General features: G+C 34.0%; 1 protein-coding gene across 4 annotated transcripts in view; it reads right to left on the bottom strand.

The window, feature by feature from the left end:
- Positions 1–18,292, bottom strand: part of C12H14orf39 (chromosome 12 C14orf39 homolog) — a 46,853-nt gene extending 28,561 nt beyond the window's left edge. The window contains exons 1-11 of one of the 4 annotated variants that reach the window (XM_077122464.1): positions 18,234–18,292; positions 17,523–17,583; positions 17,369–17,425; positions 16,221–16,347; positions 10,523–10,612; positions 6,777–6,964; positions 6,641–6,683; positions 4,882–5,002; positions 3,099–3,193; positions 870–1,000; positions 241–317 (exon numbers count right to left, since the gene is read on the bottom strand). In XM_077122464.1, the coding sequence (XP_076978579.1) occupies positions 241–317; positions 870–1,000; positions 3,099–3,193; positions 4,882–5,002; positions 6,641–6,683; positions 6,777–6,964; positions 10,523–10,612; positions 16,221–16,347; positions 17,369–17,425; positions 17,523–17,583; positions 18,234–18,266 (1,023 nt within the window). In that variant the 5' untranslated portion in view covers positions 18,267–18,292. The other 3 variants (XM_077122463.1, XM_077122465.1, XM_077122466.1) reach the window with 3 other exon arrangements.
- Positions 18,293–21,304: the final 3,012 nt, after the last annotated feature.

The raw sequence follows: 21,304 nt of genomic DNA, 5'->3' as shown, positions 1-21,304 counted from the left end.
CAAGCTTGATATTTTAAAATTTCTTTTCTATTATTTTTAGGGGTAAAGCGAACCAGTATATGCTATACTGAAACTTCTTTCTTTTTTTAGACCCTGAAGTTATACAAATGGATAATTTAGTATATCTGATAACACCAAAACAAAACAAAAAACAGAAACACCTGTGTCGTAAGTACAGTACATTCATTATCTCATTCTTTATGAATATTTAATCTACACTATTAAAAGAGACATACATACATGTGTATCATTTTCTTTTTCTCTGAAGTCAATATTGGCAAACCTTGACTGCTTCACTGAACTTTCTTCTTTTTTATCTAGGTTATTAAACAATATTACTTCAAATCAATTCCACAGATAGAATTATATATCATGCCCAATATGTAACCTAACCTTGTAATTTAAAAAAACAAGTGTACATGAATATTTAAATTAAAATACTGAGTAACAGAATTAATAAATAACTTTTAACTTCTCACTATATAATAGTTATTATTATAACTATGAATGTGAAATAAAAACCAACTGAGAAAACTATACCTTTATAAAGGAGAACCAAAAAAGAGTAACGATATTAATGACTGAAAAAAAAATCCAGCCCAATAAAACGTAGTCTAACCTCCCATCCACTGAACTAAATGAATATCATTAACAAAAGTCTACTTACCCACTTCACTCACACATACTGATAATACAACTCTTCAAATGAAAAAATTAATTTCTAATGTATGGTAGGTACTTCCCTGAGTCTCTAGGATTCTAATATTGTTCTCGTTTTTACCAAATAACTAAAACTGCTTCTTTTCTATCTCTTCTTCTAACAGTTATTGAAGAAAAGTAAGTTTTCCAGTAATAAACAGATATTGTACCTGTAACTCTTGGTTCTGAAAGATGCATTTTCACTGGTCTGGCTAACTTCTGAGATTCATAAGGAAGAAATAGTTGAGTGTTTTGAGGGTTTTTATTCAATACAAGTAAACGTTCGTCATTTTCAAAAAATCTAAAAAGAAGGATGAATTAAATATTTAGCTAAATAAAAGAATTATATTTTAAGAAAGGGATTATTTAGGTACCATATAAACTCCTCATTTTGCAGACAATGAAATGGAGTTACAGAGATGCTAACAGATGTGCCCAATATTATTAAATCACCTGGCAGTAATGTCAGAGCTAAAACATATTTCTCCTGATTAATTCCAATGTTATTTCTAGCATACCACACTCGCCTTTTTAAAACATAGTAATTTTCAAAGACTTTTTAAAAATAGTAAAAACATTTTAATCAAAAACTTTGTCTACAACTGCTCTCCTCTTGTTCTCTTATAGGGAGAAACTCTTGGAGCAATCGAGGAGAATAGAAAATTTAGAAAGAGACCATATCAGAGAAAAGTCTGTTAGGCTGGTGGCACATTTATCATGATACAATGATGATACTACATAGATTTTGTGACATTTGAGATATTTGTAGTTTTATAAACTTATTTGATGTGTTTTTTTCTCATTCTAAATTCATCTTGTACTTAATTTTGCATTATTTTTCTTGAAGAGAATTCTAAAAATTGAGTAAGTTTTTGACCCCACAAAACCTGGATAAGCTGCTGAATACTCTATTTTACCGGTTTCCCAAACCTGCCTGAAATTTTGCAGTCATCTTATTAAACTGTCCTCATTTTCCCAGTTTGAGAATGCTGTTTTCAAGACCACAACTAATCCAACAGTGTTCATGCTATTCATAATATCTGTTCATCATTTGTTCATCATTTATACATTATATTTTTTATACGTTAAAAAATTTTCACAAAACTAAAAGGTATATGATATATATATATAGTCATACATGTATATATACATATGTATATGTTTTCTTGAGCATGTAAAGATACATAAGTAATTGTTTATGGTGCTCTCTGGAGGGAGACAATGGACAGAAATTAGAGGAGGAATTACTTTCATTGTATTCCCCCTTCTTTATTGTTCAGTATTTTCATTTTTTTGTACTGTTTTTCAATTCAATTCAATTTTTCTTCTTTTTAAGAAACTTCGTCTACAACTAGCATATTTTAATTTCAAATTTAGGTTCAGATTTTAAAATAAACATATTCAGAAGTAAATCAAACTAGCATAATTAATGATCATTAATAATGGTATAGTAATCATAAATGGGTCAAGTTTTTCACTGAAAGAATAATCTCACAGAAATGTTCCTAAATTAAAGAAAGAGAATAAACACTATCAAAATATATTTTGAGTAAAAACATCAAAATAGTTAAATAAGTTCCCCTCAAATAAAGTAAAATTCTATATATTGACCCATTTTTTCATTCAATTTCATTATAAAATTACTGTGGATGTGAGACATGGGAGTGGGTGAATCAAGAAAGTAACAGATCCAGAGAAGTGGAATCAGGGAAATTAACTTAAGAGAGGAGTGTGTTGAAATCAGGATAAGAGCAATCAATGGACCCTGAGGAGAGGAACTCATGAAGAATTTAAAAGGTTATAGGCAGAAAGAAAAAGCAGAAAGTTTATCAGGAATTGCAATAGTAATGCAACTTTTTCTCTGTCACACACTAACAGGCAAAGTCAATCTTTTTCTTTTTAATACCTCCATCATCTTTTCTGCCACCATTGATGAATAAAAGAAAAGGAAACACATGATATCACAATTCAGTAGCACCTTTTTGGCTCATCTTTCATTCTCTATTGCAAAGGAAGAACTGGTGACAATGGTAAAAAGGTGAATTCATTTCTGTCCCCACCATCGTTTCTCCTATTTTACTCCTATTGCTGACCCATCACGGAAAACTAAATGGAATGTACAACTGGCCGTTTATAGAAAAGCTGATGTGCTGCTGCTACCCAATTTCTCTCTACACATTATCCTTGGCCTTACTAAACAAAAAGCAGATTTCAATGTTAGTTCATAATACTTAAACATACAAATTTAACATTATCATCAGAAATGAGTGGAAAATAATCTGCACAAAAAAATTGTTTCGTTACTGTGTAAATATTAGAAGCTTGGAATAAAGTACAGAATCAAACTTTTAGACCCAGAATATCTATCTATTCAGATAAAATTCAATTTTAAAATTTACCTATGTCTTTCTTTCAATTCTTGTCCCTTTTCTATGTTTTTATTCTTTTCTTCCAGAGTCTCTGAAAGATTATTAGTTTCATAAAGTCTTGCAATCTGCTAAAAAAGAAAAATGACAAAGCAAAACAAAATGATTACCTGAAAAATACATTTTTGGTAGTATTAACCATCTTTCATTGAAAGTTGTTAAGAAAAGAATCAAAATTAACAATAAATAATACCCCTTTTACTTTTCCTTACAACTCCATCAGCAAATCTAGATTTCAATGAAATTTATTTTCTCTTAAAAAAAGAAAAGTTGGACATAAAGTACACATTGATTCCTTTCTTAGGAATATAGTTATAATTTATTTTAAAGAAAATGGCACCTACTTTCTTCTCATTACTAAAAATAGCATTACTATTATGTTAGTACCTCATGCCTATGAATAATAAATATAGAATCTTTAATGCAATTTTCAAAAAAAATTCAAAAGGTATTATATTGAAATCTTTCTCACCTTTTGCAAATGACTTTGATGGGCTCTCATATCTGAGTGAATGAAAGCCACTACAACTCAATGGATGACACTAAAGTGTATTCAAGAAAAAATACTAAAATGTATTCTTCTTTCTTGAAGGCCAAACTAGTTCTAAACTAGCTCAGAAAAGATTATAATGTACAGTATTAAATTTGTCAAGATTAAATTCTTTATACCACTTACTGCCTTTGTTCCCTTTTCTGCCAACACTGTTGTAGCTCTTTTCATGTCTTTAAACACCTGTTCTTTTTTTTTCAGCATCTATAAACTTCTGTTCTTAAGCTAAATCTTCTTCATTTTCCTTCCTTAGCCACGCTACCCTCCAAAAAAAGTTAAACCATTCCTTGAAACTCAGAGTTGAATATACTCAGAATCTCAAACATTTTGGCTCTAAAGGTAATCTGAAGCAAATAAATTATCATAACTAGCTTTCCACTGAAATAGTCTCAGTGTAATTTAAAAAGAACATATCTTTCTAGGACTGACCAATTTCACTAGAAATTATAAGTAAATCCACTATTTTTCAATCAAGAGAATATTTAAAATCAGTCCTTTGAATTGAGCCACTTACAATGTATCAGATGAGTCCTGCTGATAATTATTTAGTGATAACTTTAAAACATTTTGTTTTTATTTCAAAGATAGTGACTGAAACTGAATTTAAAACAAACTCATAGAAAAAAAAATCATTGAGTGCTGTGATGGTCAATTTCATGTGTCAGCTTGACTAGCATAAGGTAGGTATCTAGATGTTTGGTCAAATGAGCACTGGTCTAATTGTTACTATGAGGGTATTAAATGGATTTGCATCTATAATAAATTAATTGCATCTATGGCTGATTACATCTACAATCAACAAAGGAGATGCCCTCAACAATGTAGGGCATCTCCTCATCCAATCAGATGGTAGTCCTAAAAGCCAACACTGAGAATTTCAGAAGTCAGAATGAATTTCTGCCTCTATTTCAGCCAGCCAGCTTCCCCTGGGGAATTCAACTGCACCTTTATAGGAATTTCTAACTTGTGGCCTTCCCTATGGAATTTGGATTTGCAAGCCCCCACAGTACTATGTGCCAATTCCTATAAGTCTCTTAGTATACACAAAGAGAGAGAACTTTTTTTCAAAATTTTTAACTTCACAAATTTAAGCCTTAAGCCTTTCTTCAAGTTTAGGCTCTCTTGAAAATAGTACTTTTAAGACTGCCAACTAATATACATTTATACATTAATATATATATTAGAAATATATAACAAAATATATACCTGGTTTAAACAATTAACTTCTACTTCCACTTCATCTACTTCGTTCTTCAATTCAGATGAACTTTTGGTAAAATTGTTGGCATGTGTAAGAATATCTTGTGTTTTACGTCTCAAATCAACTCTTCAACGTTAAGGAACTGTTATGCAGGTAAATTTTACACTTATAACATACTATATCAAAAATAATGTTATGTAACATTATTTATATGTATGTTCTATTAAACAATAATTTGTTGTATACTGAGCTTAAAAATAACACTTTATCCAATACATTTGTTAGGATTATTTTCTTTCAGTTAAATATTTTTAAAGGGTGGTTTTTTGTTTTTGTCTTTTTAGCCTGTTTATAATGTCATTATCAATTCAATTCATGTCTAAATTTCTTATGTTCCCATTATCTATGTGTACCAAAGTCAACGTGAAAAATCTACCCAATTTCCCTTTTCTCACTCTACAAAATTCACTAGCGCACTCTTTAGGATTCAGAAGAGGGATAGATGTCTCATCTGAATTTTTTGCTTGAACTGGATTTATACCCGATTTCAAGCGGATAATGTGTAAGTTATTTACAGACATCCTGCATGGCTATTAACTAATACAATTTTCTAAGTTACTCTAAAATCCATTTAGGATAATTGAAAAATTAATAGGCTAGTGAGAGTAAACACGAACTCCAAAGGAAATATGCCAGATTTTTCCTATCCTGCCTTAAAAAATATGATCTAAAGTTAAGACACAAAATTTCAGGTAAATATTATTTATAACACCATATTATTCTCAAAATTACTTACTTAAATTTTTTAATGGATATTTAAATGCTAATCTTTGATTTGCTGTCAAAATTATTAACTTTTAGATATAGTTAAATCTTAATCCTTAATTTTCCTTTCCTTCATTCATCTCTTGTTTGTCATGCAACCTTAGATTTCATCCTATCCTCCATCCCTCTCTAAATTTCTGCTATACTTTCTACATCTACCAACCTCCGTCCCTTACCACTTAGAAGTTAAAGCACAGATGGGCAGCAAATTGATAACTAAGAATAGAATAGGCTAAAATCAAAACATAGAGTGAGCAAATAGCAAAGGAGATAAAAGGGTGATTTAGGAAGAAACAGGCAGGAAGCAAACATACAATGCAGGGATAAAGAAGATAAAGTTTCCTATCTGATAGAAAAGCATATGAAGGATCATAGAGGATCCAAGTTCCAAGTTCATCATCAGGGAAGATTTCCCTGATAAGCAGGCAATACTTAAACAAGTTAATAAGGCATTTATTACAGTGTCACTATATTATTTGTTTACATGTCTATCTCTCCTACTAAAATTTGAGCTCCTTGGAAGAAAGTTCTGTGTCTTCTTCAGTAGTGAATGGCATGAAGTAGGCACCCAATGAATATCTATAGATGAATGAATAATTGTGACCCCTACCACCATCTATCCTAACAAGTAACAATCTGTTTAACTGTAACTCTTCCTCTGGTAATACAGAGCAAGATGACTCTGTCATTGGTTTAGCAGCTATGACATGCCATTAAAAGCGAAATACATGTTATCATTTTATTCTCACTAAAACTGCCTGCTTCTGATCACCTGGACATATATGAAAACTAGTCCCAGATGACCTCTAAGGTAAGCTCTAGCCTTTTAATGAAAAAAAAATCCATGTGATTCTCACCAGAGAAACACAATAACAATTAAAATGTAAAAAATAATACTTATCTAATGAAAATTCTAAGTAGAAATAGTATCGTGGATACATGTGTAATGTCCATTTAATAAGGGATGGAAAGGGAGCAGGCACTGAAAAACAAAGTAATATTTTAGAATGATTTGTTATAATCTTTTCATGACTAAGATACCATTATTAAAATAATATAGCAAAAATATTGATACCTAAAAATTCCATAAAAATAGTTTCATTCATTTTTAGTTGCTCAGTACATGCCAACACTCTGTTTCTAATTTCTTCATGTTCTGTTTTCTTCTCATAATATTCATGTGAAAAACGTTTTTCTGAGTATTTTAGTTGGTATTGCTTCAAAACATCTTTATATTGGTACATATAATCATGATACATTTTTCTGTTAAAATTAAAAGAAATGACATCTATATAACAAAGCGTATCTAAAAGCTTTGTAAATATCACTTGTAAAATTCTACTAAATTAAACATAAAAGACAAAACAAATAACTACTACTTCTATCAATTCTGCCTGCCATTCAAATTTTTCCTAACTCCATCCATCACACTTCTCTACTCTACTCTTTTCGTCCACGACCTGAGTTATCATCTTTTTAATCCTCTTCAATTTACCTTCCACCCTCACCATTTTAATGAAACTGCTCTTCCCAAGGTCACTAGTGATCTAATTTGTACAATTCAAGGATTGCTTTTCAGTACTCATTCTAACTGACAGCACAGAATCTGGTTCTTTGGATCACTTATTCTTTGAACCTCTATCCTCTTATTCCTTGGGTTCTGAGACTTTACTTTCCCCAGCTCAGCCACCTCTGTGACCATACCTTTTAAATCTCCTTCAATTTTCTAAGCTAAAATTATCACATGAAGTCATCCTCTATGTTAGAGCTCTGGGTTCACATTCACTCATGTATACTCAAGAACTATTTTATGAAGAATATTTCAATACCATTTGGAACTCCTTTTGTCCATCTCTCAAATTGAGGTGGAGCGGTCATCTATGTAGCCACAAACATTCACGGGACTGTTAATTCTTAAAAGAGGATATTAACCCTGCCTTCTCATTTGGTCTATGCTTGTGATCTTCAACAGCAGTCAACAAACTATGGCCTGGGCCAAATTCAGCCTGCCACCTGTTTTTGTATGGCCCATGAGCTAAGAATGGTTTACATATTTAAAAATGATTAGAGAAAAAAAAAATCAAAAGAGTAATATTTCATGACACATTAAAATTACATGAAATTCAAATTTCAATGTCTATAAGAAAAGTTTTGTTGGAACACAATTCATTCCCTTAAAAATTGTCTAAAGCTGCTTTTATGCCACAATAGCAAATTTGAGTAGTTATGACAGAGACAGTAGAGTCCACAAAGCCTAAAATATTTACTATATGGTACTTAACAAAACAAGTTTGCTGACCCCTTAATTGACAACAGTGAAAATGTTCAATCCAGGTTCTTCAAAGAAAATACATGCTTGAAACCTCTTTTTATTCCATTTTTATCAAATACTTCGTTTCTAGAAATAATATTTACAAAAATTTTCAGAAAAATTTATGTTCCTTACGTTCCTCAAGATTTTCTAATTTTACCTCTTGGATTAAGTCATACTACATGAGGAACTTATTAGAAGATACTGTAATGATTATATCACCTTAGCAGATAAAAAAAGAAGAGCAAGTTTTCATAAACTGTATAAGAAAAAAAGTAAGGATAAGAGCCTTGCACTGTTCAGCAAGTCTGAATTTTAAGAATGTTTTATTTATTTATTTTTTTTTTTACATGGGCAGGCATGGGGACTCGAACCCAGGTCCTCTGGCATGGCAGGCAAGCATTCTTGCCTGCTGAGCCACCGTGGCCCACCCAGAATGTTTTAATTTCTTAGTATTACAAAACTCTGCCCCTTTAACAGGGTAAAGCAGTTGAGACCAAAACAATCAAGGTACTATTTCTCAAAAGGCATATTTTGCTAATTAAGTGATCCTCCCCAACCTCCCTCCTCAACGTAACAACTTAAGGAAATGGTGTGAGTAGGGGAGAAATACCCACGATAAGACTGAGCCTGGGTCACCAGTTTCAAGTGAGATTAGCATACTACCCCAAGTGAGACTACCATGGCCCATTCTATTCATATTGTATATTCACATCTACTCTTCTAACACATTCCATATACGAACTTTGGCAGAGTCCAACATAGCCAACTCTTAATTCAAGAAAAGCCATCATTATCCTATCTGCTGCCAGTAATACCATTCCCGGTGAATGCTTGAAATGGGGATGTGAGATTAGGAGAAGTAAATAACTGGTGCCTCTATGTCCTTCATTACCCATGACACCAATAAATAATTCTTTTCCTTTTACAAATTGAGTCATCAATACAATCAATTTGTGTGACTGGTTCAGGGAAGATTTAAATAGATGTTTTCACATTCATATCTCTGACTGGCTCAGAGAAATTATCCACAACACATGAAGTGCCTATTTGGTCTGGACTGGTTTGTGTTAGCCCCTTAAAGAATCATTTTTATGAAATAATTTCATACAGCCATGGCTTGCACTGAGATATATTATAAGAAACAGTTATTTGGGGGAGACCATCACAGATACTGACTACCATGTTGAACAATTTCCCCTTTATGAGCATAAAGGGATAAATTTCTTTCAAGTCTCAGTGCTAGAAAAAAAACTGCTTATCCTAAACAACTGAACTGTTTTTTAAAAAATGAATATTCTGAATCTCATACTGCTCACATTTTCTCAATGTTTTAAAACTAGGAATTTCAACGCCTAATGTGCAACAATGTGCAAGACCATGTAGTAAGAATTTCTAAGTTGACCAAAAACTTCATCTTCCCTTACTTCCCTGTCAATTTGATTCATATAGCTAGTTACTTTTTAATACTATGTTATTATATGTTTACACTAATAATTTCAAAGTATTTTGGGAATGAAGCAGGTCTATAAATAATAACATATAACAGTCTCCTTCATTGATTCCACCCTCTCCTAATCTTTGAATGATGTACCCTAGCTTTCTCCTTATTTTGCTCCATATATTGTACTGGGCTATTTCACCCATTTCTATGATTTTGAAGACCAGTGAAATCCAAATCTATACCTTCAGTCCCTATGTTCTCTTAAGACCCACTCTTGAATATAAAGATGACTGCATTCTAGATTGCATGTGCTTTTAAATTAAAATATTAAAATATACTGTTATCATCCAATTATGTTAAAAATAGTCAGTTTTTTTTAAATTAGGTGAAATTTTTGTGGTATTTAATGTGTTCGTAGTCCCTCATCTTACTTGTTTCATTAAATTCACTAATTATATTTAGTCCCCATGTGACTATATACACAATAAAATAAATCCACACAATTATCAGTGTTTATCTATTAAAATACAACCCTCCACTACACTTGCAAAGCCCAAAAAACTGAATTTTGATATAAAATGTCCTTCAAAAGTTAACCCCCAGGGCAGGCAATGGTAGCTTAGAGAGCAGGCAACAGTGGCTCAGTGGCAGAGTTCTCACCTGTCATGCCAGAGACCCAGGTTTGGTTCCCAGTGCCTGCCCATGTAAAAACAAAGAAAAGCTAACCCCAAAAATTTTTTAAAAGCTAATTCTACATATAAGTATTCCCCCAGATGTTTACCTATAATAGTTCATCATTAACAAGTCACTGAAGCACTGTGCTATAATAAATACTACTGAGAGATTATATCTATACATAGCCAGGGTTAACAGAGCTTTACTACAAACAATTAGATCTCCAAAGACAATCAAAGAATCCAAAATATTGTACTCATCAAAAAAAATACAAAACTTCTTCAGTATACAAAATTTCTACCTTTTTCAATGAACATTCTTATGAAGCATAATGATCCATAAATACTAAATTACAAAACTGATATGCTTAAATTAATATATGTATCGTTACTTGTCTTTTTCAGTAGTTTGTTGACAAATAGCAAACTGTTCCTGCATATAATCTTCATGCTTATGAAAAACATCGCATGTTGGCTTCCAGCTATGGAAAAAAATCATATTTTATTAGCATCTCAGAATGATAAATTGACAGATATATGACATAAATAATAAATTTAACCATTTAAAAATAAACAAATATTTATCGTTCTAGAGGAAATACTTATATCAAGAAAAATATTCTTATCTCCCATTACCAACCATGTCCAACATTCATGAACTTACAATAAGCTCAAATATCAATTAATTTTTACATAGAATCTGTTTTGGAATGATGACTAGGGAAGGAGGAAATATGGTATGGCTGTTGCTATGGCATTTTTATCATACACTGCAATACTCTAACATCAGCCTTTCTTCATTATATTTCTAAGATTGGCCAAGAAATTCTTTTGGAGTAAGTATTCAAAGAGCTAAGACAGGAATTAAGAGAATCTTCTTTCTCTTTTGAAACATAGAAAAGCATGTTATTATACCCTCCTGAGCTAGAAAGAGAAAGTCCAGGCCCATGTAATAAGAATAAAAACGAGTTATTCATCCTGTACGTTTTGTTTCATTACAGAACTTTTTAAAAGTTCACCAATATGAAGAATTTTAAATTAACATACTCTATGGCACTTTCTAAGTAAATGTTTCCTCTAGACTTTTGTCTAATCTTTATTTCAATTCAAAAAATATACAAATTAGGAAGGAAGAAATAAAACTGTCTTTGCATATAATGTGACTGCATGTAGAAAATCCTAAAGAACTGACTAAAAAAAAAAACAAAAACTTCCTGGAACTAATAAATTTTTATAGCCAGGCTGCAACATACAAGGGTAATATAAAGAATCATCCGCTTCCTACATACTGGCAATGAACAAGTGGAATTTGAAATGAAAAACACATTACTTACATGAGTACCAAAAAATGAATCTCTAGGGAACCCTAGCTAATACACTAGGTATAAACCTAACAAAAAGGCACAAGATTTAAATGAAGAAAAACTATACTCATATAATTCTGATGAAAGAAATCAAAGAGGATCTAAATAGACAGACAGCCTGTGTTCTTGAATAGGGAGATTCATTATTAAGATGTCAATTATTTCCAACTTAATTTAAACATGCAATGCAATCCCAATCAAAATCTCAGCAAGTTATTTTGTGGATATCACAACTTGTGGATTTCAAGAAGTTAATTCTAAAGTTTATGTGGGGGAAGGCAAAAGACCCAGAATAGAACAAGGTCAGAGAACTGACCCTACTTGACTTTAAGACCTACCATAAAGCTACAATGATCAAGTCAGCTTGGTAGTGGCAAAAGAATAGGTAAATAGATCAAAGGAACAGAAAAGAGAGCCCAGAAATAGATCCATAAAAATTGAGTCAATTAATCTTTGATAAAGGAGAAAAGGTAATTGAATGGAGAAATGATAGTCTTTAACAAATGGCACAGGAACAACCGGGTATCTTCATGCAAAAAAATGAATCTAGACACAAATGTTACACTCTTCAAAACAATTAACTCAAAATGTATCAAAGACCCATGCCAAACAAAACCATAAAGCTTCTAGAAGATAATATAAGAGAAAATCTAGTTGCCTTGGGTTTGACCATTTCTTAGATACAACACCAAAAGCACCATAATGAAAGAAACAATTGATAAGTTGGACTTCATTAAAATTAAAAACTTCTGCTCTGCAAAAGACACTGTTAAGAATATGAAAGGACAAGCCAATGATGAAGCCAAAAATATTTTGACTACTGACCATTTTTTGCAAAAAAAAAATTGCAAAATAAAATACATTTCTGACAAAGGACTTGTATCCATATATAAAGAACTCTTCAAACTCAACAATAAGAAAACAAACAGCTCAATTTAAAAACAGGAAAAATATCTGAGCAGACACTACACCAAAAAAGGTATACAAATAATAAATAATACATGAAAAGATGCTTAATATTATACATCATTAGGGAATTGCCAATTAAAACAATAATAAGATATTTACTACACATCTATGAGAATGGCTAAAATCTTAAACACTGACAAAAATGTGGAGCAAAAAGAACATTCATTCTTGCTGATGGGAATGCAAAATGGTTGCGTCCACTTTAGAAGACAGTCTAACAGTTTCTTACAAAGCTAAACATAGCCTTACCATACAATCTAGCAATAATCCTGATACTAGGTATTTACCCAAATGAGCTGAAAACATGTGTCCACACAAAAACCTGCACATCATGTTTATACAGCTTTATTCATAATTGCCCCAAGCTAGAAGTTACCAAGATATCCTTTAAAAAATGAATGGATAAACAAAATGTGGTGCATGCATTCAATGGGATATTATTCAGCAATGCAAGAAAGGAGCTATCAAGCCATGAAAAGTCATGGAAGAACCTTACATGTATATTGTTAAGTGAACAAAGCCAGTATGAATGGCTACATACTGTATGAGTCAAACTATATGACATTAAGGAAAAGGCAAAACTATAGAGACAGTACAAAGAAAAAGATCAGGGGTTGCCAGTGCTTGAAAGGGATGAGGAAAGGAATGAATAGGCGGCACACAGCACATTTTTAGGGAAGGGATACTATTCTTTATAGTACTTTAATGGTGGATTATGCATTTGTCAAAAAGCATGGGGCTATACAAAGAATGAGCCCTAATGTAAACTGTAGTTAAAAATAATCTATCTGTATTGGTTTATTACTTATAACAAATATGCCATGCAAATGCAAGATGTTAATAACTATTATTTTAATACATTGCTTCAAATTTTACTACATATATTTTAACATAGTTGATCATATTCATATAACACCATATTCTTGTATCACTTACTTTTAAATTATACGCATTTTCCTTGTCACCAAGAAGTCACTATATAGATTTTAATGGATACATAATATTCTGTAAATTATTCAATCATTCCCATATTGTTGGCCACTTGTGCTTAATCTAAGTTTCTCCATTATAAACACGATTTGTACTTAACTATTTGTCTGAATTTCTAACTATTTTCTTAGAAAATATTCCCTAAAATGTAATAACAAGGTCAAAGGTTATATGTACACTCTTAAAAATCTATAATACATGTTCACTGAGAAGATATTCACTGTAAGCCTTCTGATGTACATCCTTCTAGATTTATTCTAATTATATACAAATATACAATGACCAAGTTGAGTTCATACTATGAATATTGTTTTATAACCTCCCTTGTTCAATCTGTAATATCCTGCTAACGTTTTTCCATGTCAAGAAATATATACTTATTTCAAAATTTTATTAGTTACATATTGTTTATTCATATGGATATAGAAAATTTCATTAACCAAAATTCATTCATTTAATCACCTAATTAGAATTGCTTCCAATGTTCTGCTATCATGAAAAAGGTTGAGACATATATCTTCTTGTACACTATATCTTTGAGAGAATACCTAATTATTCTTTACAAATAATTCAGACATGGAATAGCTTAACCAAAAGCCCTGCTTATTTTTAAATTTTTTTTTTTTTTAACATGGGCAGGCACCAGGAATCGAACCCGGGTCCTCGGGCATGGCAGGCAAGCACTCTTACCTGCTGAGCCACCGCGGCCCACCCTATTTTTAAAGCTTTTTAAAAGATATACTAAAATGGCATCCAAAAGGTTTATACCAGTATATACTCCTACAGTTTATGAGAGAGTTAATTTTCTTATTACCTGGCTAACATTGTCTTTTTTTAAATCTTTAAAAACTTGAAGGCATAAAAAAAAAAAAGGCAGTTCATTGTTGCTTTGATTTGGCTCTCTTTGATGATTAATAAGACTGAACATTTGTTCAATTTAAATTTTTAGATTTAGTATTCCTTCACTTTGTTATTTATGTTTTACCTTCTTTGTTCATTTTTAATGGGGTCTTTGTCTTATTTCCACAAGCATTTTATATATTTTTTAAAAACAACCTTTATCTGACATTTTTTCCTAGCTTATCACTTCTCTTTAACAGTCATTATGAGGCATTTTTCTTTTTACTTGTAGGTAGTCGCATTTATCCAACTTTTCCTCTGTTGTTTGTACCTTTCGTGACATATATACAAAACCTTCTCCCAAATATTATATAGTTATCTATGTACTCTTGTACTTTCACGGATTCATATTTTACATTTAAATCTCTTAATCAGCAAGCTGAAATCATGAACTGTTGTATTTATGAATTTAAATATATTAAAATCAACAAAATCTACTAACTCTCTTCAGAACCCACCAAAGATTATTAAGCTTGTGTAAAGTATATCTAAGACACATGATATTTCTAAGGGAAAACGATCATTTTCCTAGACCCACTGCAAAACCTACTACAATAAAACATAAGATCAACATAACAAGAAATATTCAAACATAATTGTTTGCCTATCAGACTGCCGAAAAAATTAAAGATTGATAATTTCAGTGTTGGCAAGGTTGTGAATAGAAACTCTCATTGTTATTGGGAGTATAAATTTGTACAAACTTTTGGAGAGCAGTTTGGCATTTTCTCTCAAATTTTTAAAAATGTATACTCTTTGATCTAGCCATTTTACTTCTAGGATTCTATTCTATAGGTACAGATGTATAAATGTGGAAGGGTACATGTACATGTTAATTATAGCAGGGAAAAACTGGAAACAACCTAAATGTCCATCAATAGGGAAATGTTTAAATACCTTAAAATACATCAGTAGTATAAAATACTAAGGAACTATTAAAAACAATGAAGAGCTATTCAATATTAGATGCATTGTACAATTTCCATTACATACTACTAAATTTAAAAGGCAAGATATAGAAAAAGTATAGTATGACCCCATTTTTTTAAAGAAAAAGAAAGGTAAATAGATGTATAGATATGTATATGTAATAATTATGTCGAATATTTATTGGAAAGATTCGGAAGGATACTCACCAAACTGTTAAGAGTGATTACTTATGAGGAAGGAGAACAGGGCAGGGGGTGGGAGCAGCAAGAAAGGAAAAACGTTTGCTATATACATTTGTGCATGGTTTGAATTTTTATACTAGGTATGTGTTACTTTCATAATTTAAAAAATCAGTAAAAAGTAATAATGGGGAAAACCAAGAAGGCTCATATTTTTGAATAACAAAATATTTTTTAAAAAAATAGGAATCTTAAGTATAGTACTTAATACAATAGATAAAATTAAGTACAGAAAACGAACACATTTTATAAGAATTTGCAATAAACAGTTAACTCTGTTCACAATGACTTTATTATAAAATGCTTAATTTCTTATAACAGACATATTGAATACTTTTATTTTTAAAAGCTACTAATTTTAGACTGGATTCCTTTACACAAAAATCAGAAAAATCAAAGTTGGAAATTATTTCAAATTAATATAAGAATTTTATATACTGAGCCGACTGAAAACTCTGTATTTAGAGTAAGTGGATCTAAATTGGCGAGCCCTTATACAGCCCTTCTATTTTTCTTTTGAACCTCCTGAGATCCCTTTCTACAGTGGCATGTAACCAGGCAATTTAAGACCTGAGCCATCATTTTGCTAATATAGAATACTACTTCAAAGCAACAGCATCTTCAGTTATAAACTAAGAAACCTTGAATTAAAGAATCTAGTAACAACTAATGAAAGTTAATTTATTTCAAACACTCACTTATTACAGTTGTCTTTGATCTTCTTACTATGTCTGCAGTAATGATCAATTTCCTCATCCGTTGTATTTATATTTTCGTGTATCTTACAAATAGTTGCTTTGTTTTCCTTAATATCTTCAAAGCATTCTTGAAAGAAGAAATGTTTATTAAGACAGAAGGCAAATTCAGAAAAAACAAATACAGTCGAGAAAAGGGGAACAGCAAGTCCCCTAAAAAGAGCAGAGCCAGAGAACAGAGAAGCAGAGACCCAGGACAGGCTTGAGCCTGGACTGAGAAGCTAAGAAGGATTTCTGTTTGGGACTGAACGGAAATAAACGATCCCTGTCTCTAATCTTTAACATCAAAGGGTTAGATTAAGTGTTATCTAAGATCAGTGTTTCATGCTATGAGTTCAAATAAACAACATTTAGTCATTTATGATACTAATAACAGACTTTTATTATTGACCAATGTTAAATTTCCATTCATCAATTCCATATCAATTATTTAAAGCATATTCAACGCATTTATTTCTTTGTGGTAGGTGAGCAAAGATGACAGAAAAGTGTGCTATCATTTCTCGAAAAATTAAAATAAATTCTTAATACTTAGTATTCCATTTTTTTATTGCAGGAAAGATAACCAAATTCTACTTTTTCAGAACCGTTAAGAAATTAACAGTTTTCTTCTGAGAGCTTTTATGTCAGATCCTAAAAATAGTGTATGTCATTTGCCTTGCTGTTTAATTCATAATATTTTTCAGAATTATTATTCCTTGAAATGTAGCATCCATTCATCTCGACCCCTAATTTCTCGTGGATTTTGTAGAGATAAAAATTTTTCACTCAGATATTTGAAATAACTAGTGATGTTTGAGGAAAAAAATAACATTGTCAGCTGCACTTACAGAGTCGTTTCTGCTTAAAGCAAGATTCTTCAACACAAAATAATTAAACGCTGAATACAAAAATTTGCCATCCAAAAACTGTAGTTAAATCACAGTATTTCGCCTCTGGTAACCACAATAGCTGATTATTAATCACTAGACTGAACTGACACAAAAGTTATGTCAACAAATTGCCCTGAGCAAGGCAGGGCAACTGGATATTATCTTCTACGCCAGGAAAAAATTAAAAGACAAGTATTTGTATCAGACAACGCCACTTACTATTAACTCGCTGAATCATATCTTCTTTAGTACGTATGTCTTGCTCATACTGGAAAACTAAAATAAATAATTCTTCTGTAACTTCACTGCATTTTAAAGGTGTCAAATCACAACACAAATAGTAACCTATTTTTTATTCTCATCTTATACCTACCAAATTCTAGCAAAAGTCTGTCCAAACTGACAAACAGGCTGTCATTCATCTTGGACACTGTCTTTAAAAAAAAAAAAAAGGCATTTATAAGGAAGGAGCTGCTGAAATCTTAGACTTAGCAGTGCACATTCCCAACCCTTCTAACACAGGAGACCCCTGCGCGGGGTGGTGTACCAAGGCTCTGAGTCTCCTGGGTCCACAGAGTCCCAGATTTCTCAAAAGGACACGCCCTTAAAATAAACAGGAGCTCTAACTTATTCCCCCGCGCAGTCACGCCCTTCCCGACGAGGAAACCACTCCGCGCCGCAAGATTCCTCAACGGGGCGACGCGGCACCCGGCAGCGAAGTGGCGTCCGGAGGACCAGCGCCAACCACGTCTCCCACTTTACCCCCAGGAGTCACCAAAGTGGGGGTCGTCACACAGCTGCCACCCGCGCTGCAGACGGGCCCGGCATTCGCCGTCGCGCGTGGCCCGCAGACTCCGGGAGCCCCCCCCCTTCCCGGGCGCTCCTGGGCGGGGATCCCCCACGGCCTCCCGCTCCCTCACAGCCTCGCCGCGTCCCTCGCCGAGGCCGCCCCGCACGCGCCGCCCTCGGGGCCCACCGCGGGGCGCGGGACGAGGGGACGAGGGGACGAGGGGACGCGCCCGACCGCCCGCAGTCCCCTCAGGACCGCCGCCCACACGTCTCTTCCCGCCCTCGTCAGCCGCACCTCCACCGCCCCAAGCTCGGCGCCTCCCGTCATCCCAGGCGCCAATCAAAATCTCGCGCGCCCAGGCCCGGACCGCGAAGCCTGACGCGCGGGGGCGGGAGCCCCGCCCCCCGGGAGGAGCCCCGCCCCCGGCAAGAGCCCCGCCCCTGGCGCCGCTCCCGCACCAGCCCCTCACCAGCCCCTCACCAGCCCCGCCCGGCCCCGCCCAGCCCCGCGGGGAGATGGGGAGGGCGGCAGTCACTACTTCCTTGGCAGGAGGAACCTAAACCGGGGACCGTAAGATCGAAGAAGTGAGCGCTGGAGACAGAGACAGAGTTCTAAAGGGAGGAGAAGGGAACATGCCAAGGACTCTCCCGTGGCCTGAAAGACGAGTGTTCTTGTTGTTTTTTTAAGACTAATTCCGTTTGTAGTATAACATGAAATTTTTTTTTTTTTTGCACGGGTAGGCACCAGGTGTTCAACCCGGGTTTCCGGCATGGCAGGCGACAACTCTAGCCACCGTGGCCCGGCCAACGTGAACTTTTTTTTTTTTTTTTTTTTTTTTTGCATGGGCAGGCACCGGGAATCGAAACCGGGTCTCTGGCATGGCAGGCTAGAACTCCGCCTGCTAAGCCACCGTGGCCTGCCCCAACGTGAACATTTGAAATAGTTTGCACAGCAGCAGTAAAAATTGATATTTGCCTCAGTGTGACAGGAATATACAACCCTAGCTCTGTTATCAAAATTCAGTTCTGAATCAGCATTTTCCAAATATTTGAAACTCAAGCATAAGAATTCGAACACATTTATTTAAATGTTTTGATGCTAATTTGTTCAGGTCCAAATAAAGATCCAAACTGAAATTAAAAGTGAAGAAAAAATAATTTAAACAAATAGTCCCGCAAATTACTTCAATTATTGCTATATTTCTGATGAAAATGCTTTTAATCAAATGATCCAAATAATTGCCTCAATTCACCATAGCCTAAATTTTTTGCAGATTGTTAAAAAAACTTTCAGAAAATTTTCTTACTTAAGTGCCTCAGATATGCATAGCCATCTTTAATATAACATGAAGTAATGTTCACTAGTTAGAATCAATGATGGTGAGCCATCAAAGCTAATGTAAGTTTTAGTGATGTAAGAGATTTAGCAGATCTATTCTTATTGTACTTCTTGGTGTATATTTATTAAGTACTCCTCTTCAAGAAGACAAGAGAGAATGAATATGAAAAGCAAAGTTTTTCAGTCTTGCTGACACTACAGTGCTATAACTGTCAAGAAAGCTTGATAGGTCAAAAGAGTTGATTAACTTCAACTCAACAGTACGTTTTCTCATGGAGATTTGTGAAAATTTAGAAACACCATCTTACAGAGACCAGAAGTTCAATTTATTAGCATTTATATTCAGATTTATACATATCCTAATTATACTCACAAAAACATACCGGAGATCTATCACCATCACCACTATCTATTCCATTCCAAAAATCTATTCTGGAAAAGCAATGAAGATGCTCCATCTACTGGATAATCTTAAATAAATCCCTCCCCCCACTCCCAATGAAATGCAGTGCTGCATTAGAAAAATTATAGAACCTTGACTCAGGTAAACGTTATCCTTAGGTGAATTCTATTGCTTCTATTCAGTTGGATCCTTTCCATCAACTTTGAATATGGTCAAATCTCTCTCAGTTAAAAAGGAGGAGAAGGAGGAGGAGGAGATGGCAGAGGAGGAGAAAGAAGAAAAGAAGGAAGGAAAAAAGTCTACACTCACACTGTCTCTATTTCCTCTCCTTTTCATTTCTGACCTTATTCCAATCTGCCTTCCATCCCAGCACTCCATAAAAATTGCTCTTATTGAAGATGACAATGACATCATGTCACTAAATACAAGGAATATGTTTCAGTCCTTACCTGACCTCTCAGCAGTATTCAACAGTCTTCATCATCCCTCCTTCTTAAAACACTCTTCTCCCTTGGCTTCTAAGAGATGGTAATTACCTGTTTGTTAGTTGTTGTTGTTTTCCTATCTCTAATAAAATCACTATCTCCTTGTTCAGGCTCCTCCTCTCCTACTCATCCATTAAATGTTATAGGTGCCTCAGACGCAATCATTGGCCACCTTCTCATCCTGTACTCTACCGTTAAGGGATCTCATCCAAGCCCTGACTTCCAAAACCACCACTGCACAGATGACTAGCAAATATTTACCTCCAGCCCAGACCTCTGATGCAAATACAAATCCTTAGTTACAAGCAACAGAAATCGATTCTGGCTGATTTAAGCAAATACAGAATTTGTAAAAAGGATACAGGGGATGTCGCCAAGGTGGCAGTGTGATGTTCCAAGATTCAATCCTCCCAACAGAAGTTTTAAGCCAAAACTGGCAGAACCATCTATCTCAGAGCTATGGAAAACAGTAGAAGGATTGCAATAACAGAGTAAGCACCAAATCAAGAAAAAGGCAACTTTAAAATGGTAGGAAAACCTCCTGGTACCCTTACTATCCCTTCAACCACCCCCTCCCTGGCACAGGGCTGAGCTAGCCCGCTCTCTCAGTATGGGTCCCTCGTCCCAGTTTCAGAGGAAACAGAGAAACCCTGTTGCACATATGATATGTGTCTGTACTAATCTATCTAGTGGCTCTCTGAAGGTCTGAACCATGATACTCATTGCCGTTCACCATCACAGAAATTGCCCTACATGTAGAGGCAGTTTGAGGGTTGTAAGGAACATTGACCAGTAAGAAAACAATCAAATCATTGATGCCTAGGGGAAAAGATTACCAGCTTTAAGATCTACAATATAGCACCTGGGACCAGAAGGAAAGACCGTTTTCTAGGGGAATAAGGAGTTTAAGATTCATGTAAACAGGGAAATTTCCAAAGCCACACTTGCATAGTCAAGACATGATGCATACTCAAGAAAGACCAGGGAGGACCTTACCTTTTGCCTTGGGCTATTATTTGGCATCATTGTTAGGCTAAGCTCTGATGAAGAGCATTTACACAGGCATCTGCAAAGATTGGGGAAAGCATTTTCTTTTTTTCTCATTTTCTTTTGTTATCTCCTGGCATTAAAGGCAACTC

The sequence above is a fragment of the Tamandua tetradactyla genome, chromosome 12, assembly GCF_023851605.1.
Source record: "Tamandua tetradactyla isolate mTamTet1 chromosome 12, mTamTet1.pri, whole genome shotgun sequence".
Taxonomy (NCBI): domain Eukaryota; kingdom Metazoa; phylum Chordata; class Mammalia; order Pilosa; family Myrmecophagidae; genus Tamandua; species Tamandua tetradactyla.
This window is presented reverse-complemented; position numbering and strand designations above follow the sequence as displayed.